This window comes from Taudactylus pleione, unplaced genomic scaffold (genome assembly GCF_031769625.1).
Source record: "Taudactylus pleione unplaced genomic scaffold, aTauple2 ptg000225l, whole genome shotgun sequence".
NCBI lineage: Eukaryota > Metazoa > Chordata > Amphibia > Anura > Myobatrachidae > Taudactylus > Taudactylus pleione.
Genome location: NW_028284627.1, coordinates 4,991,167 through 5,016,971, shown reverse-complemented (window position 1 = coordinate 5,016,971; position 25,805 = coordinate 4,991,167). Strand labels below are relative to the sequence as shown.

Sequence of the window (25,805 nt, the reverse complement as noted above, 5' to 3'; positions counted from 1 at the left end):
AGATAGATATGATACACACACATATATATATATTACACACACACATATATATAATATATATATATATATATATATATACACACACACATACACGCATACACACAGTTTTGCAGTGTTTAGGTACTCAAAATTAGGGTCACCACACAGCTTGTCCAGATTGAAACAAATAAATTATGCTTTACTGTTTGTTATAAAACAGCAAATAATACACAACCTAGCCCCCATGCAGGGCACTGCCTCACTTCTTCATCCCTGACTATCAAGGCAGCTTGTCTGCAAACTTCACACAGTCTCAAGGTCCACCGCTGACCGAAAGGCTCACCAGCCTGCTTGGATGCCACAACCATACTTGGGCTGTACACTCTGGGCTACAGATAGGTGTGGTCACACCCCTTTTTAAACTTGTTTGGGTGGATCCTACCATTCTGGCATAGATTCAGTGGCTCACCCATGCCACCTAGCTTCATCATGCCACATATCCTCCTCCCCGGCTCACAATCCCTGGGTTGAGTGTCTTTGGACAAGGCATTTTCTTAGCAAAGTCCCTTTTTACTTTTCTCTTCAGTGCCATCCACTGCATTCAAGATAATCATCCAGACTATTCTGTCATCTGGTGGTCTCATCCTCCAAACTCCTGTGTCTCAATTTTTATCCTGACCTTATGGAATTAATGGTGCATACACACGGGATGATTGTCAGCGAAAATGATATTGCTGAACAATCTCTCTGCACCTTCCCAATGTGCTGGATATCGATCATCCAGCACACCATCAACCCACCAACGACGGCCAGCGACCCACGATAAACGATACTCAGCTGCCACAATACATATACATATATGATATATCAACGATCGCGGGTCCCTATAGTAACCTGGTCGATATCGACCAGGTCCATACGTGCCCGCGCCTTGCAGGTCGTTGGTGGGTTGGAGGCACCAAAAAAAGGCACGATATGAACGAGAATGATATGATCAATATCGTTCATATCGTGCATTTTTATCGTACCATGTGTACGTACCTTTAAAATGTTTACAGGAATCGTCCAGCAGTGGTGTGCAATGTTTCAACGTTCACAATTTTCTCCATTCTAACACATTGATAAACAGGATAGGTCACTTCAGTTAAAGACTTGACAAGCTTCGAAAGGCTACACAGTGGCACGTTTTCAACCAAGACACATCTGTCAGGAGCAGACTTTTCCAAAGACTCTCTCAGCACAAGACAGATTTCAGATACAGGAACTATTCTTTGAATAATGAAGTACCAACATTCTCAAAACATTCCGTTTCTATTGGTTGGCCAGAACCTTCATATTTACATCAGGTTTGAAGTTATTGATTTCCATCTCCAGTACTCCAGCTTCTATATTAGACACCATTGTAGGCTTTGAAAACTATAAGTAACTTTCTGAGGATCTGTCAGTTACTTTTCAAATAAGTCTTCACCTCTGTGGCCAAGGTCACAGTAACATCTTCAACCTCGTGCTCCTCTGCTATATCCAATTTACTCACAACTGCTAGCTTTTCCTCTGCTGCATTAGCTTGTTGGTCATTCCGTTCATGGAATTCAAACAGCAATGATTTATCACATTCCATCTTATTACTGCGGGCTTCACTCATAAATGGAAAAGGGACTTCTTTAGATTGGGAGCTTTCAATCCTTGTAATTCCCTCACAAACAAATTGTGCTGCATTATAAGTACTGGAATGATTACATAAAGGCACTATTCCATGTACAGGAATACTACCTTCAATATGAACTTCCTACACGGTTTTGATCTCAACTGCAAACGATGTGTGACCTGGGCATATCTATATTATTCTGGTCACTTGGCAAAACTAGTCTCATCATGGGAAGCCATATGCATTTTTGTATACCATTGCCTCACGGGACAAAGGATCACTATTTGAACTCCACATCACCCACAGGTCTATCCCCAGTAACTATGACTCTCTGGGAGGATTGCACACCTTTGCAAATAATGGGAAGCTTAAAGTCACTGCAAGGCATCTCATCCTCTGTAACAATCTCCTTTGGGTAGTTTTGTAGTTTTGACCCACCACTTCCACATGGATCAATCGTATCAACATGGCCAGAAACAAATGCCAGAGTGTAGTCTAACTGATTTTCTGTTTCTGCTTTTCCCACTTCCAATTGGCCCTTTTCCTCAGTTACAGAAAACCGTTCTTCCAGCTGGGTAATTTTTTCCCATTGCGTTTTATAACTTGTTCTGAGCCTGCAGAAGATTGCTCTCCCTACAAGTTGCAACTTCTGTACAGATATTATAGATCTGCAACTTTTATTTTACACTCAAGCTCTAGTTCTCTGGTATTCATTTTCACTTGGAGTTTCTGTGGACTTGATAGACATTTTTGAAGGTTCGCATTGTCTCCTAGCAACTCAACACTGGATGACAAACAAACCTTCTCCACTTTTTATGCTTTCCTGTCTCTTTCCCGCTGATTTTTAATTTCCAACTCTTTTACTTAAGTCACTTACAGTATATCTGCTCCACTAGATACAAAAAAATTTCATACAAAACTTTATTCGTATGGTCAAATTCTTCATGCTGACATAGGGCCTGATTCAAAGTTGTCTTCACAGTTGAGCAATTATCGGCAATCAGCGCATGCGTCTGAGTTGCACTGCACATGCATCAAGGTCAGGGCCGCCATCAGGGGGGAGTGCCAGGACTGAAGTCCCTGGCCCGGACAGAGAGGAGGGCCTGCCCACAATCCCACTGCCTGTCGGCAATCCATCAAAATGATCACAAAGAAGAATTAATAGACACTTTCATCGTTCCAGCTCTATTTATAGACTATTAATGTCTCACAATGCATACATAAGGCCGGATTCAGTAGCCTATGCAACAGCGATTACAGATGTAGTCGAGCGATTGTTTGCCATTGCACATGTGTACAAGCAATACAGCGCGTGTGCAGCGATCGCATTGCGATTACGAATGCATAAAGGACTCCATCGCAAAGTGGATTTCATGGGCATGCATAAATTAGCCCGTGCGATTGCATATGCTACATGAGAGCTCCCTGCGTTTCTGCGGCTGGTCAGACAAGATGTAAATGCTGTGTGACTGGCCGATGTGTGTCGATGGTACCGAGGTTTATGCAGAAGAGCGTGATTGGACGGATATGAGAAGGGAGCAGTGGACGTCTTTATGCCGGTTGTGGTTTGGCAGGCATTAGCATATTTTCGCAGCTGTGTTCCACGTCTAATCGCAGCTGCAATCGCTGCTGAATCAGGGCCATAGTGCAGATTGAAGCAATAGTAGAGCTCAGACATTGCACTACTAAAAATGTGTGCGGTCATAAAAGTTTGTGGCAGATTTCTACATGTCAGTAATGTGATACAAAATGTTTTACTAAAGATATTATAATCATAAAATGTTTTCAAAAGGTTCAATTAACCAACTGTCATAATGTTTAGAAGCTACAGTAGCAGACGTGAATGATTGGATGCTTGTTTGCTAAGACTGCTGTCATTATGTCTGCCTAGAGGGCAGGTGTTACTACAACTTACATGTACACACAATGTTGTGGTCACCTACATTTCCTTACTGGTGAAACAAGATTTTGTTATTCACACGTACAGAAATTTAAAGGAGGCGAAACTTTTGTCATGTTGCTAAAGCAACTTGTATTTATAAATACAAAGAATTTTATACTGCGCTCACCCCTATTTCTAGGTGTATTGGATGCTGATTGGAATATACTAGTGAAAAATGGAAGCACGACTAGATATCTAAATCGCTCAATTCCACCCAGGCTTTGCTCACGATCAACCTAACACTAGTGCACAGACTTTTTAACTACAAGTGAGACGCCGCTTTTTCACATCCTTTACTGCTACAAAGTGACACACCTGACCAGTTGTATATGAAATATTGCGACACCTGAAATCATCTTTAAAGGAACTGAGAAGAATTAGTATTAGAGTGACTACAACAATAGAAGCACCTGCTGAAACCCTGGTACCACCACTTCTTGGTGTACAATGTGGCTTATGTATTTTTCTTTTTAATTATATATTGTATAGCCGCAATATCTGCATAGGTGCATATGCTGACATTGGTTTATTGTAGGGGTGTGCACCGGCCACTTTTTGGGTTTTGGATCTGGATCTTTCTTTGTGTTTTGGATCTGGATTGGTTTTGCCAAAACCACCCTTCCATGTTTTGGGTTCTGGGTTTTGTGTTTTGGATCTGTATTTTTTTGAAAAAAAGCATAAAAACAGCTAAAATCACAGAATTTGTGGGTTTTTCTGCTCCTATGCTATTATTAACCTCAATAACCTTAATTTCCACTAATTTCCAGTCTATTCTGAACACCTCACACCTCACAATAGTGTTTTTATGTCCAAAAGGCTGCACCGAGGTAGCTGGATGACTATGCTAAGCGACACGAGTGGGCGGCACAAACACGTGGCTCATCTAGGAGTGATACTGCAGTGGCAGACAGGATGGCAGTTTGAAAAACTAGGCCTCAAACAGTACATAATGCAAAGAAAAAAAAGAGGTGCAAGATGGAATTGTCCTTGGGCCCTCCCACCCACCCTTATGTTGTATAAACAGGACATGCACACTTTAACAAACCAATCATTTCAGCGCCAGGGTCTGCCACACAACTGTGGCTGAAGTGATTGGTTTGTTTGGGCCCCCACAAAACAAGCTGGCAATTAATCTGTCCCTGCACAAAATGGCTCTACGGAGGCAAGATGTCGTCCTCATCCTCCTCATCCACCGATTCCTCACCCTCTTCGGTGTTGTGTACATCCTCATCCTCACAGAGTATTAATTCGTCCCCACTGGAATCCACCACCACAGGTCCCTCTGTACGTTCTGGAGGCTGGTCTCCCTGGAAGAGTTGATAATTCATTTTTATGAACATCATCTTCTCCACATTTTGTGGAAGCAACCTCCTACGCCTTTCGCTGACAAGGTTCCCGGCTGCACTAAACACTCTTTCGGAGTACACACTGGAGGGGGGGCAACTCATGTAAAATAGAGCCAGTTTGTACAGGGGCCTCCAAACTGCCTCTTTTTCCTGCCAGTACAGGTACGGACTGTCTGACATGCCTACTTGGATGCTGTCACCGATGTAATCCTCCACCATTCTGTCAATGGTGACAGTATCATATGTAGTGACAGTAGACATGTCAGAAATTGTTGCCAGGTCCTTCAGTCCGGACCAGATGTCCAAACTTGGTCCTGCCTGCCCTGCATCACCGCCAGCGGGTTGCATAGGATACCTAAGTTTTTTCCTGGCAGCCCCAGTTGCGGGAGAAAATGAAGAAGGAGCTGTTGACATGTCACGTTCCGCTTCAGCTGACAGTGTTTTCACCAGCAGGTCTTTGCACCTCTGCAGGCTTGTGTCAGCCGGAAAGAGAGACACCACATAGGCTTTAAACCTAGGATCGAGCACGGTGGCCAAAATGTAGTGGTCTGATTTCAACAGATTGACCACCCTGGAATCCTGGAAAAGCGAATGAAGGGCTTCATCCACAAGTCCCACATGCCGAGCGGAATCGCTCCGTCTTAGCTCCTCCTTCACTTTCTCCAGCTGCTTTTGCAAAAGCCTGATGAGGGGAATGACCTGACTCAAGCTGGCAGTGTCTGAACTGACTTCACGTGTGGGAAGTTCGAAGGGCTGGAGAACCTTGCACAACATGGAAATCATTCTCCACTGCGCTTGAGTCATGTGCATACCCCCTCCTTTGCCTATGCCATAGGTGGATGTATAGGCTTGAATGGCCTTTTGCTGCTCCTCCATCCTCTGAAGCATATAGAGGGTTGAGTTCCACCGCGTCACAACCTCTTGCTTCAGGTGATGTCGGGGCAGGTTCAAGAGTGTTTGCTGGCACTCCAGTTTTCAGCACACAGTCGCTGAATGGCGAAAGTGGGCACAAATTTTTTGGGCCACCCAAAGCGTCTCCAGCACGCCCCTGTCGCTTTTCAGAAAATTCTGCACCACCAAGTTTATTGTGTGAGCAAAACATGGGATGTGCTGGAATTTGCCCAGATGTAATGCCCGCACAATATTGGTGGTGTTGTCAGATATCACAAATCCCCAGGAGAGTCTAAGTCGGGTAAGCCACTGGGCGATGATTTCCCTCTGTTTCTCTAAGAGGTCGTCGGCTGGTGTGCCTCTTACTGAAACCGGTGATACACAGCATAGCCTGCCTTGGAATGAGCTGGCGTTTCTGAGATGCTGCTACTGGTGACGCTGCTGTTGTTGCTGTGTAAGGTGATACATCTACCCAGTGGGCTGTCACAGTCATATAGTCCTTAGTCTGCTCTGTTCCACTTGTCCACATGTCCGTGGTTAAGTGAACATTGGGTACAACCGCATTTTTTCGGACACTGAGGACACTTTTTCTGACGTTTCTGTACAGTCTCGGTATCGCCTGCCTAGTGAAGTGGAATCTAGATGGGATTTGGAACCAGGAACACACTACCTCCATCAATTGTCTAAATCCCACTGGACTAATGGCGGATACCGGACGCACGTCTAACACCAACATAGCAGTCAAGGCCTCAGTTATACGTTTTCAGGATGACTGCTATCGTACTTCATCCTCCTCGCTAAGGACTGTTGGAGGGTCAATTGTTTAGTAAAAGTAGTGGTGTTCCTACTTCCTATCTGGGATGATGAACGACTCCCAGCAGCAACAGCAGCAGCAGTAGGCGTAGCAATGCAGGATCCTCTGGAGGAATCCCGTATAGGAGAGTCAGTCATGCCAGTGATATGGCCTGCAGGACTACTTCCGATCCTGACTAAGGAGGAAATTGACGAGGAGGGAGTTGACAGTGTGCTTTGCAGGCGCTTGGATACAACAGGACAAAGGGATTTAGGTGTCCCTGGACTGCTTACGGTCTTAGCCAAAGTTTCTGAACTTGACAGTAACTTTTTATGAACGCGCTGCAGGTGACGTATAAGGGAGGATGTTTCTAGGTGGTTAACGTCCCTATCCCTACTTATTTCACCTTTACATATGGTACATATGGCAAGACAGTTGTCCGGATTTGGATAGAAATATTGCCAGACCAAAGAGGTGGAATGTTTGGTCTTCTGCCCAGGCATGACCGTGATGGGCTTTTTCATCCCACGGACAACAACTGTCTCCCCCGAAGCCTGATTTAAACAAACCACATCACCATCAGAATCCTTCTCGCCAACTTCCTCCTCAGCGCCAGCTACACCAGTATCCTCATCCTGTTGTACTTCAACAGTGACAATTTGCATATCAGCAAGTGGACTGTGGGTGCTCCTTTCAGCACTTGCAGGGGGGCGTGCAAATGGTGGAAAGAGCCACCTCTTCCCGTCCAGTGCTGGGAAGGTCAGGCATCGCAACCGCCACTATACTTGGACTCTCCTTGGAGATTTGTGATGTCTTCTTAGAACGCACAGTTCTTCGCTGTGCTTTTGCCAGCTTAACTCGTTTGATTTTTTTAGTGGGATGAGAGCTTCCATCGTCATGTGAAGCTGAACCACTAGTCATGAACATAGGGAAAGACCTTAGCCGTTCCTTGCCACTCCGTGTCGTAAATGGCATATTGGCAAGTTTACGTTTCCCCTCAGATGATTTAAATGTTTTTTTAAGGTCATTTTCCTGAACTTTGTCATTTGGGATTGTATATGCCCTCTACTATGACATTGGGCATCGGCTTTGGCAGACGACGTTGATGGCATGTTATCGTCTATGTCATGACTAGTGGCAGCAGCTTCAGCACTAGGAGGAAGTGGTTCTTGATCTTTCCCTATTTTATTTTTATCGGAGAAAGTTTGGTCCTCCATTTATGTTATATTGATATACGTGCGGCTAAGGCGCACACAAACAAAGAAAATAATTTTTTATTTTTGTTGGAGACTAGTGCACTTAGTGGGTTACACCATCCTTTAAGAAATGAGCCAGCCGGCTCTTTACTTATGGGACACAGGCGCACGCTTGGCGCTGCGCCTTTGTTGATGCACGTGCAGCTACAGTGCACACAATTCACGAAGACAGAAAAAAAGAAGAATTTTTTTTTTTTGTGGAGCGCACTTTGAGGGTTACACCACCCTTTAACAGACAGACGCACGCTTGGCGCTACTGCTTTCAGGATGCACGTACAGTGCAGACATTTCACAAACAGAAGAAAATTTTTTATTTTGTTGGAGTGCACTTTGGGGGTTACACCACCCTTTAAAAGACAGATGCACGCTTGGCGCTGCTGCTTTGAGGATGCACGTACAGTGCACACAATTCACAAACACAGAAACTAAGTTTTTATTTTGTTTGGAGTGTACTTTGGGGGTTACAGCACCCTTTAACGGTCAAGCCAGCTGGCCCTTTACTTATGACACAGGCGCACGCTTGGTGCTACTTTGTTGATGCACGTGCGGCCACAGTGCACACAATTCACAAACACAGAAAATATTTTTTTATTTTGTTTGGAGTACACTTTGGGGGTTACACCACCCTTTAACAGACGAGCCAGCCGGCCCTTTACTTATGACACAGGCGCACGCTTGGCGCTACTTTGTTGATGCACGTGCGGCCACAGTTAACACAATTCACAAACACAGAAAATATTATTTTATTTTGGAGTGCACTTTGGGGGTTACAGCACCCTTTAACGGTCAAGCCAGCCGGCCCTTTACTTATGACACAGGCGCACGCTTGGCGCTACTTTGTAGATGCACGTGCAGCCACAGTGCACACAATTCACAAACACAGAAATTAATTTTTTATTTTGTTTGGAGTGCACTTTGGGGGTTACAGCACCCTTTAATGGTCAAGCCAGCCGGCCCTTTACTTATGACACAGGCGCACACTTGGCGCTACTTTGTTGATACACGTGCGGCTACTGCGCACACAATTCACAAACACAGAAGAAAAAAAAAATTTTTTTTGGAGTGCACTTTGGGGGAGCACTCCTGATGCACAGATCACCCCCTGGACAACACTACAGCACCCCTCTAGGACTACAGCCTTTATGGGACACTGCACAACATAGTCCAGCCAGCCCCTATAGACTTTGGAGTGGACACAGCTCCTATGGACAACTGACTGCACAACACAGCCCAGCCAGCCCCTATGGACAACAGCAGCACAACACAGCCCAGCCAGCCCCTATGGACAACAGCAGCACAACACTGCCCAGTCAACCGCTATGGACTGAGTGGACACAGCCCCTATGGACAACAGCAGCACAACACAGCCCAGCCAGCCCTGGCTCCCACCCTCCCTCTTCACTGTCCACAGCCAGAGTGAGAAATGGCGCCGACGCGGGGGACCTTTTATAGAATCCAAAACCTGCGAGATCCAGAAGGCGGGATGATGACATTTTGCCTCGATTTCAGATCCGAGTCAGGCGGGAAAAGCCGAGTCTGACTCGGATACGACTCGGATCGGGGGGGCTCAGGGGGGGTTCAGATTTCAGAAATCCGAACCCGCTCATCCCTAGTTTATTGACCTATATTTACATTGATGTATTGATTGTTGTTTATTTCACATTGTTTATATGCATAAGTAAAATACCTTTTCTTTTAGAGATCTAGTCGTGCTTCCATTTCTCATTAGTATATTCCAATCAGCATCCAATACACCTAGAAATAGGGTGAGCGCAGTATAAAATTCTTTGTATTCTCTACACCAGAGGGGCAAGGCACCTCTGACTTACGTGCAGCACACCCCGCTACAATTCAACTCTCCAGTGCGCAAGATAACACCATAAATATGCTATTGTATTATAAATAGTGAGAGCAATATAATTGAGCCAATTAAATGACTCTTGACACATCTGATGTCTCCTTCCTATTGAAACACAAATGGCGACTGAGGGCCTTATTCAGCTAGTGCACTGCTGAACGCAGATTCCCGATGCTTGGGAATCTGCGCAGGCGCATGGCCCGTTCTGCGCATGTGCAGAACGGGTCTGCAATCCCGCAAGGAGACTGGCAGCAGGCTGGCAGTGATTGACAGTCTGCTGCTGTTTGCGGGCGGGGAGGGGGTGGCGATGTCCTCCGTTTCTTGAAATGGAGGTGTGTCGCCGCCATTGGGGGGGTGGGAAGAAGCCAGGATCTCCGTCGGCTGACGAATATATCCTGGCTCCTTCCTCTCATCTGCAGCGGCCGGCTCGGTGACCCCATGGGTCACCTTAGCCGGCCGATGTTCCGCAGAGTATCCGATGCTGCCTTGGACAATGCAGCTCGGATACATAATGCAGCAGGAGATGTGATGCTTGCGAGCAGCTTTGGAATTCCGTCTGAAGCTGAATCAGACCCTGAGTGCAGATTGAATGCATTTGTAAATGTATACCAACTGTAAACATACAACTAACCTCCCAACTTTTGGACTTTGGCTCATACTGCGGGTGGGATGCAGCCATGAGGCTCGACATTCACAATGTCGACAATCATAATGTTGAGACCACAATGTTGACAGTAATGATGTCAATATTGTTGAAATGTTGGCAGGCATCTGAAATGTCAACATGTGAAATGCCGATATTCTCAGAATGTCCATCAAAAGAAAGACTGACTTCAGCACGATTAAATATAGAGTGCTGTACTCTAAATAATGTTTATATTACTGATAACATTTTTTATTGTATATATAGGAAAATTGAAAAAAATATATAGAAATATATAGAAAAAATATATATTTAAAAAATAGGTGCTCCCAGAAGTAAAATACGGGATGTAGTTAATACAGAAGGACAGGGTGCCATCTGTTGAAATCCCGGTGTCGGAATCCCGACCCGGGATTTAACACAGGCGCCTATCTCCCGATGCCAGCCCACAGACCAACGCCGAAATCCCAACAGACGGAATCCCGATCAAAGGTAACCCGGGGTGCCCTTAGCTGTTAGCCGTGGGGGGGGGGGGGAGGGTTAGCTTTAGGCAAATAGTACTTCTGTGTGGGGCACATTAATATCAATCAATGTTAATATTATAATTAACTATTTTTAAATCCTTATACTGGACTCACTTATAACATAACAAGAACACATATATGTATGGTATTAGTGGGAAATACGGCATAAATTAATACTTACATTTTACAAATAGCAAATCAGTTGTCCCAGTAGCCATACAAAATACATTTTGTCTTAAAAAAAACCATATAGTCATAATGAAAGGGGTAGGGGGCGAAATATGTGGTCGGTGTGTGGGAGGAAGTGAATGTAAAAATACAAACAATCATTTATAATCACACCAGCGCCAATATGCCAATAATTGCTGTAATATTACACTCATGTAAAATAGATCCCTGTTGTCATATATTCCAATTAAACACAGTGTAGATGGTGTCATTACATGTAATAAAGACAGCTATGTCCATGCAGGCCCTGCGTTAGTACTCCTCAATCCATATAACAATGTAAATTCATCAATGAGTTGTTAGACAACAGTAATCAGTGGCTGTATTCATATACAAACTGTGGGCCTGATTCAGAGCCGGATGCTATTTGCGGACGGTCGTTCCTAAAAAGGGGCCGGCTATTTAAATTGAGCGCTCATTGCGGTTTGTTGATGCCTCTATGTCTGAGCGAGCGAACAAAAAATGCGCTCGCTATTTTGTAAAGATGCCCCTTTGCCATTCGCATCACACGTCATTTCCGGTATTTATTAGATTAATCGGGTACATCGAAAGGCATCTGAACTGCTCGCAGTGCTTGTGGTAGGTTTATCCTACCGCAATTTCTGCGAGCAGTTCAGGCTAAAAGACAACCAAGTGACGTGGTCGATGACGCTCCTTTACTAATTATGAACTCCCATTAAACGCCCTTTTTACCGTTAGGCACGCCTGCGTTCTGATCTCCACTCCCCCGTTTTCAAGCACCTTCCCCTGTTACCACCCACAAACGGTACATTCTGTCAATCAATTTAGCAGCCCCTCGCTGTTTTGCGAGCGCTCGATTTCCAACCGCAATGACTGGTTTGCGCATGCGCATTACGACCCATACGCATGCGCAGTTGTGCGAACATTGCTCAGAGCGAACGAGCGGCCGCTTACGAGCGGCTCTGAATCAGGCCCTGTGTTCAGATTGCACACATTAAAAAACAACAACGTTTTCCATAGAGAATATTATGATGTTTGGATCAAAAATGACCTAAAAAAAAATAATAGAAAAGAGCTGAGTACTTACAGATCTGACCGTTTGCCGAAGCATTGGATGAGAAATGAATGGGTCGGCGCAATGGCTCAGCAAAGTAATGCTGGCCATACACGGGACGATTGATCACGCGATTTGGGCAGTTTCTACAGGTTGGACAGACCAATCATTTGATAATAGTTGTATTTTGAGTCTTCTGCGACTCCGATGATCGTCCCCGCCGCCGTCTAGTTGGATCGCAGATCAGATGGTTTTGCAGTGAGATCTCAACTGATCGTGTAGGAATTGACACACATTATGTGATGTGATTGATCAAATCGTATGGTCTTATGTGAAATAGTTGCATTTTAAATACAAATCATCCTGTATCTGAAGGGAAGATTTTTCAAGGAAAATCGTACAACTGATCTGGCCAATTTTTGAATCTCACCGTGTATGGCCACCTTTAGTATGGAGGGTAGGCAATCACTGCATCTGATGTCAGTTTCCCCTGCCGTGAGTAGCCCTGATGCAGCCGCAGCGCAGAGCAAACACACAAGGGTCACTGATGAGAGTGCAGAAATAGAAAATGACCTTGTGGATGAATAAATGTCCTCTGAACAAGCCCCATCAGCAAAATGCGCGTCGCGAACCCACACACCTCGGCTGATTCAGGTTATTCCATCCATTTATTTGTACATTGAAAAACTAAAATACAGTATAAAAAAATACACACACTTCTCTATGATTCTTCCAACAATTGTTTTTACGTAATTAGAGCAACGAGCTTTACACATTTAGCAACTATGGGTCTGATTCAGAGATGTACACTAATGCCATCACATCTGCCTTCCCAAGGGCAGCTGCTGTGCAAACAAAATGCAAAAGAGTTAGAGGATTGTATTGAGATGCACACCCAGCACCATAACAGGGCGACAGTGCCCCCTGTGCCAGCACCACCCCTTAAACTTATGATGTCACACCTAGGGCTGGGGGCCGCCGCCTCGTCTGGGAAGTAGCGCATTCTTAGGACAGCTCTACAGGCCGCATGATGCCTGCCCAGAGCACTACTGGCTGCAAGGTGACGTTCCAGGCACCCGGCAAACCACATGCAGGTGCCTTGGGGCAGCAAAGGTGCTGCCACCAGCGCTCTGTGCCCTGTGCGACAGCACAGGGTGTACACCCCTAATGACGGCTCTGCGCCCCCCTGTGGCTTTGCAAATCCAAGTATCTGTCACAGATCATCCGATTATCACAGTGCTGAGCATCCTTAGGCTGGCTGTGGGAACTGAGACACTGGATCCACTCTTACTCCGTATGGGATCGCAGACGCAGGCTGTGTCACACGCCCCAAAAACGATCGTGACACACCTGCGTTACCATCCCCAAATGTTTCTCCTCTATCAATTACACTTGCGATAAAAAGTTGCTGCGAGCGACTGCGGTAATGTATCTTGATGCATGTGCCATGCGCATGGGCGTAACTACCATAGGTGCAAGGGGTGCAGCTTCTATGGGGCCCAGAGCTTACATGTGTTATATACCTTTGGGTGGTACATTGGGGCCCTTACAAACTTTTGCTATGGGGCCTTCAAATATCTAGTTACGCCCCTGGCCATCTCTGCTAGTGCACTGTTAGCTTACAATATAGGGCCCCATTTATTAACGATGCATAACCCCTATAGCACTCGCTAAAGATGGCAATGGAGACCCGGCGGTGCCCTTCCAGCTTCAGCTAAGCCTTCCAGGCACTGGCGGGTCTCCGTGTCATGCACAAGCGCATACGGACCATCGCACATGCGCATTACACAGGAGCCCCTCGCTGGCAGCGTTAGGGAGCCAGCAGCCGAGCAGAGGACCTCACAGATGAGGAGGATTTCACTGGACCTAACCGGAGGGGTAAGAATTGATAAATACTAGTGGCATTTTCATTTGTATCACAGTGATACTAAACAAAAAAATCACTCAAAGACTAATGTCATCTCTGAGGCATGAGGCACAGAGCACCTCACGCCTCGGGTGTTGAAACTGAATTGTTGTTATTGAAATGTTAGACTGTATTGATTGAACTCACGGAAAAGCGGCAGGTGACGGGTACACTTTCAATGCTAAAACTTGTTATTTTTTTCTCTTTTTTTTTATCCTGGTAATCTGATTGTTCTGTGTGTTCTGTTTCACAGCCCCAGATGCTCCATATACGCATTGGAAGCAAACAGTCTTCTATCTTGAGGATTACCTAACAGTACGGAGAGGGGAAGAACTGTATGGAACTATATCAATGAAACCAAATGCTAAAAACATTGTAAGAGATTTGACTCCTATGTGGTAATATAGATGTTAAATAACTTTTCTTTGCATTTGACAAATAGCCGCCAGTATGATCTTGTGATATAAAATCCATTTTTTTGCATGTTGGGAGATCCCGTAGGTGCGGAGGGCGTTATGCTGCACATTGCGTTGTTGTAGCCTCACTTCTGCTGTATAATGATGCAATTTGCGGAATTATGCAGCAGGGGGTGGGGCTACAATAATGCGATTCACCTCTGGCCAGCCCACTTCATTGAGCAAATGGGCGTGATTCAGGAAGCTGGTCTACTCTTCCAGGGGCGCAAGTGATCTCCCCAATATTCATGAGTCGTAGTAGTTTAGGAACAAAGCTGGAATGACAACTTCATTTATCCGTAAACTCTTCTGGCAAAATGCGGAATGAGGCAAATATTTTGCAGAACACACAGAGGGCCTGATTCAGAGCCGTACGCTCTTCAAGAGCGCTCGCTCCAAATCAAGACGGTTTTTGTTTGCAGCTTTTTTTCAACATCGACAGCCGCCCCTTTTGTAGTGAGTTGCGGAGCAAGAGAATTTCTCTCTCGCTCCGGGGCTTGCGCATGCACGCGGCGCGCGTGCGCAGTACAACACCATCGACCCGCTTGTTTAAATTACTTAAACAACATTTGGCACCCGTGGTGAACTAAAAATGGATGCACTGAGTCAGTCATCATTCTGGAACCCGGGTGTCACTTGCCGAGGGGTGACATCAAAGTGCGGACTCTCCCTCAGTGACAGGAGCCGGGTGCTGCACTGTAGCATTACGGGCAGCACTCAGCTCCTGACACAGTGAGGGAGCCAGCACTGCACACAGAGTGGTCCCCGGGGGCAGTCCGCACCTCCGGGACCCCCAGAGTGACTAAAACGGGGGTTCAGGCCGCAAGGCCAAGCCCTCTACTGGAGAGGCCCCGTCCCCTGCCCGTGAGGCCATGCCCCGTTTTGCCGAAGCAGAGCTTTGCCGCGCGCACTACAACACTCCCTGCACCAGGTGTCACTGCAGGTAGGGACGCCACTGCTGAGAGAGTGGGCCTGCCCCCACATGCTTCACACATCAAGAGTGAATTGAGCAGTGCATGAGTTAGATGACGCTTTTTGCAATGAATCACGACTACACCCCATTGTACAATGGCGTGTGCAGCAGGGGGTGAGGCCAAGCCCCACCTAAAACACTGCTCCACCCCCTCTGAGAGTCCCAGGGGGTTGTAAAAAGTTACCTTTCGATGAAACACAATACAGTTTCATCGAAAGTACTAAAATTATGCACAGAATGACTTTCTGTGAAAAATGTATATAACAAAACTGCATTTACTGTATCATTTCGGAAATTCAGGTAAAAACCTCCATTTTGTTATGGACTGACAATCTAAGAACGCCAATTTGAGAATTTTTCTCAAAAGCGGATGAAGAGATTGTATTCTTAAAACATTATATGATTTTTCATGCTTCCTGTGAGTCCTAAATAAATGTGGCATTTGCTTTTAAAAACACCATTATGTACTGCGCCACTGTTTCCTGTCTTTCTAGTGTATTGATCACTGTGGCGGGAAGCTTTATGCTGTGTAAGCCTGTAAGCCAGGTGTTGTATTATATGGAATTGCTACTAGATTGAACATATTAGGTCCAATGCAGAGTTGAGCGTGCATCGGCCATATACAGTATTACCCCGAATTGCATGTATGGAAACAAATGCATACATTCGCCCAATTACAGAGTTGTACACAACTTGCAGTGCGGCTGCTCCCTATCTATATGCTTATTTTGACAACTGTTATCAACAGTACATGCACGCGTGCACCAGCCTTAAATTTGTTTCAAGTGATATGCCTGAGAGCAGCTTACATCCAGGTCTGCATGGCCCGCAGTTGTATAAATATGCCCTCAGTGAACTTTGCCTATGTGAGATTGTAGCCAGTTGTGCCTACTTAGACACAAAAAAGAAAAAAAGAAGAAAACAAATTAAACAAATATGGTTTCTCTTCAACACCGGTATCCAAAATCAGAATTGTGGAGTTAATGAGTTAACTCTCCTAGTTCCTCATGTCCTAGGACAGTGGTCAGGGAACAGGGGTAAATTACCTAACATGGGGTAAAAATGAAATTCCTTGCGGTAATGGACGAAATTCCTTGCGGTAATGGATAATATAGAATGATTCATATGCATGCCCGGCTGTGCCGCAGGGAGGCTCTAAGCTGGATGCCTGCTGAGATGTTATTACCAGCGGGCGCCCAGCTCCTTCCCTGCAGCGCCGCGTTAGCCGGAGGCTGGAGTTCTCTTCTGAACTCCAGCTTCCACCTCTCTCCATGCGCACTATGGGACAGACGTCATGACGTCTCTCCCATAGTTCTAAGGAGCAGCCGGGCGGACAGGACGGCAGCGGATGCAGGAGCGGGGATTAAGGTAAGTGGGTTTTTTTGTTTTTTTTGTACAAGCGGCACTACAGGGGCATTATATGGGGGCAGTACTGCAGGGGCATTATATGGGTGCACTACTACAGGGGCATTATATGGGGGCAGTACTGCAGGGGCATTATATGGGGGCAGTACTGCAGGGGCATTATATGGGGGCACTACTACAGGGGCATTATATGGGGCCACTACTATATGATTTCCTTCCTTTGAAATCAAGGGGGTAACGTCGGCGTATCTAAATATATTTTGGGGTAAAAGGTAAATAAGCTCCCTGACCCCTGGCCTAGGAATTCGGCTTTAGTGTTAAATGCTGCAATGTCAACCATATTTGTTTGATTTGTTTTCTTCTTTTTGTTTCTATTTCTTTATATATTTTTGTTTTTGTTTTCCAATTGTGCATGCACATTTTATATGATTTGTGTGAATCATTTGTGTATATATAAGTCAGTAAATATTTTCTCTTATTACATCCATATATCTCTCTGGCATTCTTCCCATACATCCTAGATTGAGCACAGTAAAATCCCTATTTTTATTTCATTCTGTCTAGAAAAGCTGGGGTCAGATTTTTGCCTGCAGCCATGCTAGGTGATACGTGGGTGTGCGCTTCCTAAACCACTTGTATTTACATGTCTAGACGCGACTGAAAGACTTATGACTCCACCCACACTTAGCATACGTTCGGCTCTGGGGGATGCACAGTGCGAAAACACTGAAGATACACTCTGCGAACAGGTGTAGGTTCAACTAAGCATCAGCCCCATGTTCTTCACCGTTGCCTGAGCACTATATATCATATATATATATATATATATACATACATACATACACTGTGTATGTGTATGCATATATATATATATATATATATATATTTTGCCACCCGATTTATTTACCGTGGACATAGTATGTTCTACCATGTTACTGACGCATTTTGGAAATTAATAGTTGTCTTGAATGTCCTCGGCCAATAACTACAATGTGCTTAGAAGCAAATAAAAGACAAAAACCTGTTTTTTTGGGCTCTCTTAAACAAAATAAATCTGATTAATGAATATGAAAAGACTATACAAAACTTAACTGTTTATAAAGAACCCTATAATAAAAAGAGTGATGAAAATACACTCAATAGAAAAATTACAAGATAAAAATGTATCAAACCACATAATATTTGCTTAATTGCCAAGCAATACTATCCAGGTGAAAACTTCAAATAAATATTAAGTAAAGTAGTTATGCCACTTACAACCTTCAGAATAGATTGGGCCTTCCATGCAGTCTATTTATTTTACAGTGTAGTTTGTAGCTTACATTGAGGCATGGTTCATAATGCTGTGTATATTATATGTATGCTACATATGCAATACATTTTTTATAAGGTTTGGGTGGCTTCTAGTATATCTTTTATAATTGAAATCATCTTTGAAAATTCCCTGTTATCCCCCCCCCCCCCGTGTTACAGCAGCAATAAACTTTGTCTATGAACCTCGCGCCCAATTTTGGAATCCCGCTGGTATACGAGCTCCCGATACCCACGGTATCCAATTAAAGAAATAGTGGTCGCGGGGTTTTCAGCTTTGAAAACCCTGCTCTGCGTAAAAAAACCCCCCAAAACACTTACCTGCCCTGTGGTTTCCGTGGCTCCCCCTCTATCTTCTTACTGGAGAGGGGGCTGCTGGGAGTCCCGGGAGCTGCCGGGAGGCACCAGGGGCTGGTGAGAGGGGCAAGGGTTGTTGGGAGATGTAGTTCTCCCAGCGCCCATTCCGGGGGGGCCACACTGTCACTGGGGGGGGGCACACATACATGGGGGTCACACACATACTCATGCACACACACACACACACTCACTCATACACACTTACAAACACCACACACACTGACATACTCACCCTGCTGCAGAAGAGCCGTCTCCAGACTCTGTGTACAGCACTGAAGAAGGTGAGTAATTAAGGACTAATTAGGCTAATTGGAAACTTCCAATTGCTTAATTAGTCCTAAGGGGGAGTGCCGCCGGAGTCCCAGAGAAAGTCCCACAGATTTTTCCTGAAAGTATCGATTTTAGGAAAAATCACACTTGCTCTGGAGGTGCGAGGTAAAAAAACCTGCCAACATGGGGGCAAAAAAAAACCCTGCACCTAATTGAATATCAAAAACAACCGCACCTGCAGGAAAAACCTCGCAGGTGCAGGATTTTTGATAGTCTCGCACCCAGTTAAATATGCCCCCATAACTGCTATCTGCTCAAACATGCTGCTCTCAGCAGCCCAATCCTTCAATGCAAATGATGAGACGTCACCTGTAAACATCTCCATCATCTCAGTGGGTTGTTACTGATCAGTATGCAGGATGCAATGAGAGAACGACTCCTGGCTGCTGGCACTGCCGCTCTTCTATTGCGCTTCCTCTACAAATGCTAATACACCTCATTTGTCAGGCTCATTTCTAACAAGAAGGAAAGATGTTATTTTTAAAACATCTGTGTTTCCTCACTGCCAGCTGAAAGATTTTCCTGAAGCCAGGATTAAGCCAGTGTAATAATAGCGATTTATAGCATACAAAATGAAGTTATTGGCATTTGAAGTATAGTTTTCATTTTTCTCTATATAAAGGCTTTGGAACATCCCTCTGAGTTCACCCACGTTGTCCCCCCTGACATCACATGGTATGCTGCGAGCTATGGGCCTGACAGAGATATACGCTATTGCACGGCGCTGTGCAATAAATAATGCCGCAGGTTGCTTCCAGTGTAAGTACATGCCTCCTATTTGCTCTTGTGATCCGCTGCTGCGTCCGGAGTCCCAGCCATCCGACCACTTGCATGAGTATCGATCTTCTGAGTAACCCTCAATTTACTCAGGATGGCTGTGAAATTCAAGCAGCCGGGGCCAGTAAAGTGGCACCAGAAGACACAAACAGTGGCCTTGACATGCTTTGAAAACAGGGGTGACATGACCCCATTTTTTAGAACACTGGCTCCCGCGCCGCCACTTCCGCACCCACAAACCGCTCCAGCATGTCAATCATGCAGCAGCCTAGGGGGCACTGCGACAGTCGTCACAAACATCGATCGGCACATTCGCAGTATAGATCCTGCACATATACCGATGGGGAACCACTGAAGTTGTATGCAAACCACTGAACGGGAAGTAGTTATAAGACCGGCGGCCGCGATACCGCCGGTCTCAATCCCAACACTGGAAGCCCGACAAAGTACTTAAAATAGGCACCAAAATACCAACGCCTATCTTAATCCCGATGCCGGAAGCCAGGAAAGCCTGGACGAAGGTAAGCCAGGGCGCCCTTAGTGTTAGCCGTGGGGGGAGGGTTAGGCATAGCGCGGTTAGCCTTAGTTTTTTTGGGGGGAGGTTAGGATCAGGCACCCCTAGTGGGGAGGGTTAGGGTCAGGCATCACTGATGTGCGGTTAATGTTAGGCACTAAAGGGGGAGGGTTAGGGTTAGACACGAAGGGGGGAGACTTAGGTTTAGGCACTAACGGGGAGGGTTAGGGTGCGGGGTGGGGAGGGTTAGGCTACAAGACGGGAGAGTTAGCGGGAGAAGGTGGGAGGGTGAGTATACTTACCCGACCCCTGTGGGGATACCAACCATCGGGATGCCGCTCTCGGTATTTTGACAGTAGACATCCCAACAGCCGGCATTACATACCGATTCCCCACTGAACAGTGGCATACTTATTAACTGATATTTATATAGTGCACACATATTACCATATATGCCCTACAAGTGTCTGAATCTCACAAATTGGGGAACTATACGCAACAGATATTGGGACAGCACAGTGTTGCAGTGACTAGCTCTACTACCTTACCGCAATGAGGTTATGGGATCAATTCCAAAGATATTTACTGATGGTATAGTCATCTTGACGCTACAGAATTAAAAGCAAGAGGACATACCAAATGGTCAGCTCACCTGCCAAATCTGGCAAGGGTGGGTCAGCTGTCACCCATAGCAACCAATCACATTCTACCTGTCTTTCTTCTAGTATAGTTTCGCACCATATTCATTCAATAAGCTCCACTCTACAATGAATTTATATTAACCTCTTTGTTTTGTTATATTAATCTTGTGTCCATCACAGTTGGAATAGAGACCATAAATACATTATGATCAATATGGTAGCAAACTGGTTCAATTATTGTTACAATACTAATATGTTTTCTATTCATTGCAGCGTGATCTGGATTTCACGGTAGAATTGGATTTCAAAGGCCAGCTGTGTGAAGCCGCAATATCTCATGATTACAAAATGCGCTAGGACTATAGCAAAAGCCAATCTCATTAACCCTCGACCTGCTATACTTGAAGCCACCGGTATTTATGGGGCTAGAAATCAGTCACTGGAAAGCCAGTTCAGATTGATGACGATTTACTGCGCTGGTTACAGGAAGAGATGAGATGAATTTGAAAAAGAAAAACGAATACGATGAATTATTGATGTCTGTTGAAAATTACGATTAAATGAAATGAGCAGAATTTCGGTGTTTACTGGTTAATTGTTAGACTAGATAAAAATGGTGTAAGCTATAGGTTATTAAAATCTCTCATTTGGTAAGGGAATGTTTGCTATGAAAATGGATTCTAGCTATGGCAATAAAGTGGTATATACTATAAAATCTCTGAGCTCTATGTTAAAGATAAAATGAATGGATTTATCAGTGTTCTGTGCATTTCAGCTTGTCTTGTGGCAGCCATTTATCTTGTAGTTGCATGAATAGTGTGCAGAGAGCGCCCTCCAGCGCAGCTTGAAGGAATTGCTGAAGTTTTCATACACCTAAGTATCAAAACCTGTCAAGAATTTATATATATATAAAATAAAATTGTACAAATAAAATTATTTCAAAACAAATACCCTAATCAAGTCTTCCATATCAATAGATCATGGTTTTTTTTTTTTTTTAAATCAGGACTTCTGATCTTGATTGCCAAACTAATTCAAAATGACCTACCAAGGTGCAGTAAGGAGAGAGGGGGAAAAATCAGACAGCAATAAAAAAACAACCAATAAAAAAAACAACCAATAAAAAAAAACAACCAATAAAAATGTGCTCTGATCATAATCCATTTATTCCTCAAGTACAAGACCTTTGCCACAGCACAGGCTGCCAATACTGAGACATGAAAATGCTGTCAAATGCAAGGTTTAGTGGTTTTTATGTGTTGTCTTTATGTGTGATGTTTTTATGTGTGATTGTCGTGTATATGAGTAGCCCAAATAATGACAACATTTTATTCTTGTTCTTGCTGTTATTATTAATTTATAAAGTGCAACATTTCCTGCCTCTGAACATAGGGGGTCATTCAGACCCGCTCGCGAGCGCAGGACGCTCGCAAGCAGGTCGATGTTCCCCCACTGTGCATGCGCACAACGGAGGGAGCTCCGTCGTGCGCATGCGCGAGACCCGGCGAGCGACGGGCTCTCCATCGCTCCGGGTCTCGCACCAAAGGGGGCGTGCTGTCGATGTTGATTGACAGCACGCCCCCTTTGGTGGGCTTGCCGGGGGCGGGGCGTGCCTGCCAGACGGAGGCGTTCCCATCACTCCCACTGACATCACTAGTGATGTCAGTGGAAGTGATTTTGGCTCTGATAGAGCCAAAATCACTCCTGGGCTTGCGGCAGAGAGACCCTACCGCAGGGTCTCCGTCGCAAGCCCGATGGTCGCGATGGTCAATACCATCGTGACCATCATCATGGATGCTCGCATATGCTGTGGGTGGTCACCCACAGCTATGCGAGTGGCCAGGAGGCCGCTCCATTTTCATGGAGGAGGGCACTGATTCAGAGTGAGCGCTCTGGGTGACCACCCACAGCATATGCAAGCGTTCATGAAGATGGTCGCGATGGTCAATACCATCGCGACCATCATCATGGATGCTCGCATATGCTGTGGGTGGTCACCCACAGCTATGCGAGTGGCCAGGAGGCCGCTCCATTTTCATGGAGGAGGGCCCTCATTCAGAATGAGCGCTCTGGGTGACCACCCACAGCATATGCAAGCGTTCATGAAGATGGTCGCGATGGTCTTGACCATCGTGACCATTGGGCTTGCGACGGAGACCATGCGGTAGGGTCTCGCTGCCGCAAGCCCAGGAGTGATTTTGGCTCTATCAGAGCCAAAATCACTCCCACTGACATCACTAGTGATGTCAGTGGGGCCGGCTTCAGCCGGCTTCCCATGGGAACGCCTCCGTCTGGCAGGCACACCCACCAAAGGGGGCGTGCTGTCAATCAACATCGACAGCACGCCCCCTTTGGTGCGAGACCCGGAGCGATGGAGAGCCCGTCGCTCGCCGGGTCTCGCGCATGCGCACGACGGAGCTCCCTCCGTCGTGCGCATGCGCAATGGGGGAACATCGACCCGCTTGCGAGCGTCCTGCGCTCGCGAGCGGGTCTGAATGACCCCCATAGTACATAGATATTATTATAACATTTACAACCAATGTTTCCTTGTTGTAGATTATTTTGTATTTATTGTATATAATATGTATGCTACATAAACTATACTATTTTTACATCCACAGAGGGCCCCTGTAACTAGATTTATTAGAGAGAACTCAAACCAATAATGCACTAATAAACAACTTTTCCCATTCACACAACCCCCAACATTTAGCCAGGGCATGCAAAAGGGGTGTGGTTACTCTTTGTTAGGGGAGTGGCCAAGACAACCCCATCTCCCCTCCCCAGTATTGCACCAATATTGAGATGTATGAGCTCACTCCAAAAGGTACTGTTCAGATGAACAATTTCCAAAGGGCAACACTTACAGTACAAGTACTGTATACTGAGGAGGCTGCAAAAGGCAAATAAAGTAAATCTGGTTAAGTAACACAATTTAGCCACTTGTACTATGCATATTTTTTATAAACCCCAAATGCTTTAAACTATTGGGTCAAAGTATATTCAAACGCCCCCGGGAGGGAGCTGACAGACTTCCACGGCAAGAGGGGTTGGGGGTTGGGAGCGTGTCCCGGCAATGATGCAGCATTGGGGGAGGAGCTTGCGATGAGCTGTCCTTTGCAGTACTGATCGCATATCTTAGTGCATATGCGATCGGTAGGGATGCGATGCCTGGAGGGATGTACCGCACAAGGTAAGTACATCCCGCCCTATGTAACTTGACAGCCTTTGTTGGACAAATAATACATTATACTACAGTATATCACCACCCATTGGTTGGAGAAGCCTAGCATTCAAAGATCAGTCCATTTAACTTCAGAACAATCCTTGTTACCACAGATACATACTGTACAATACTATGAAAATCTAAAACCCTGTTCACCGTTCCTTACTGGAAAAATAAAATTGTCAGGTCACTTTCACTTGTTTTTACAGATTTTAATAATTGCAAAGAAAATCACAATTCCTCCAATATTAAAATTGAGCATAATTTATTTTAACATTTAGCAGCGAATAATACAATGTAGTTAGAAACAAAATCCTAAAATTAAATCTATAGTACAACATTTGTGTTTCATAACATGTTTACTCTTAATAATGCTCTCCTATTTATTGCCAACTCTTAGTAATAAATTATTGTCTATCAAAAATACTGCACCTACAAAATTCTATTACATTCAATCTGTTCTTAATAGTAATATAATGTTGAATATTCCATTTCACAAATAGAGATATTTACATTTGTTTATCTGTGGTTCCAAATTAAATCAAATAACGGTACATAGTTATCAGTATGTTAGTGCAATAACACTTGTGGATGTTTTGAAGATACAGTAGTCTGAGTGGCTAATTTTAAACATAGCTCTGCGTTATATCCTTAGCTGTACTTGTATACTTTTCCTGCATTGCTTCCAGGAGATCTGGAGACAAACCAGGAAAAGGTGGAGTGGGTAAGGGGTTTAATAAAACATTTGTCAATGAAAAGAGAGTGGGGCAACTGGGTTAACCAGCCCTGCCAACCTTAGTGCAGAGGGCATAGGGACGTGATACGATTACGATACAATTAGCTTTTTGTTGATTTTATTTACAATTTCATTTAAAATTTAAATTAGCATTTTAATTATTATATATATAATGTGTGTGTGTGTGTATCGATCGATATATCTATATATATAGATATATATAGATTTCTTCCATGCTGCCCCCACCATTGGAACGATCATCCTTGTTCCATCAGACTATCCCCCAGCCTGCATTGCTGCAAGCGGGCCCTGAAAACCCACCTGTTCATTAAAGCAACACACACATAACCATGTCACCACGTGGTCTAGCTCACCCCTTTTCACTCTCCAATTCTCTCACTCCTGCTTTCTGCTCTTAGCTCCCCTTACACTGGCTCATTCCTTATGTCCTCCGTTTGTCTCCCCCTTCCATTTAGACTGTAAGCTCAATGAGCAGGGCCCTCCTCCCTACTGTTCTCATCACCTGCCACACATCCTCCTTGGGCTCTCTGCCCCTGGACCCCAATCATCTGTTTTTGTTTCTTCAGATGAACTAGACCCATCATTTGCACCTACGCTAACAGCTACAGGTTTCTGCTGACGACGTACATTTCAATTGCACACATTGCATTAGTAGCTGTGTCGAGATTTGTAGAGCTATTTGTACTGTACTGTTTTACCCTGTACTGTCTTAATAGTTTTGCCCTTTGTATGTGTATATATATATATATATATATATATATATATATATATATATATATACTCCTTTGCTGCCAACTTTTTAATGTACATCAACTGTAGGAACTTCTCCCCACTGCTCCACTTACCGGTAATTCAGGTGTAAATAAACAAAGGAGATGTCAACTTTCAGATAACTCCCTCTTTTAAGTTAATATATCATTTGATACCTGTGTGATGGAGATGGGGTGCTGTCATCTGGGTACACCCAGAGAGGTATACTTACTAAAGTGCAGGATTTTAAAAGTGGAGATGTTGCCAATAGCAACCAATTAGATTCTAGCTATTATCTTCTAGAAGGTGCTAGATAAATGTTA

The 25,805-nt window shown here is 44.8% G+C and overlaps 1 protein-coding gene across 2 annotated transcripts in view; it reads left to right on the top strand.

The window, feature by feature from the left end:
- Positions 1-21,594, top strand: part of PRMT8 (protein arginine methyltransferase 8) — a 281,239-nt gene extending 259,645 nt beyond the window's left edge. The window contains exons 9-11 of one of the 2 annotated variants that reach the window (XM_088478991.1): positions 14,280-14,401; positions 19,440-19,576; positions 21,023-21,082. In XM_088478991.1, coding sequence (XP_088335117.1) covers positions 14,280-14,401; positions 19,440-19,556 — 239 coding nt within the window. In that variant the 3' untranslated portion in view covers positions 19,557-19,576; positions 21,023-21,082. Of the gene's footprint in view, positions 1-14,279; positions 14,402-19,439; positions 19,577-21,022 lie in introns of both variants that reach the window. The other variant, XM_088478992.1, reaches the window with a different exon arrangement.
- The last annotated feature ends 4,211 nt before the right edge of the window (positions 21,595-25,805 follow it).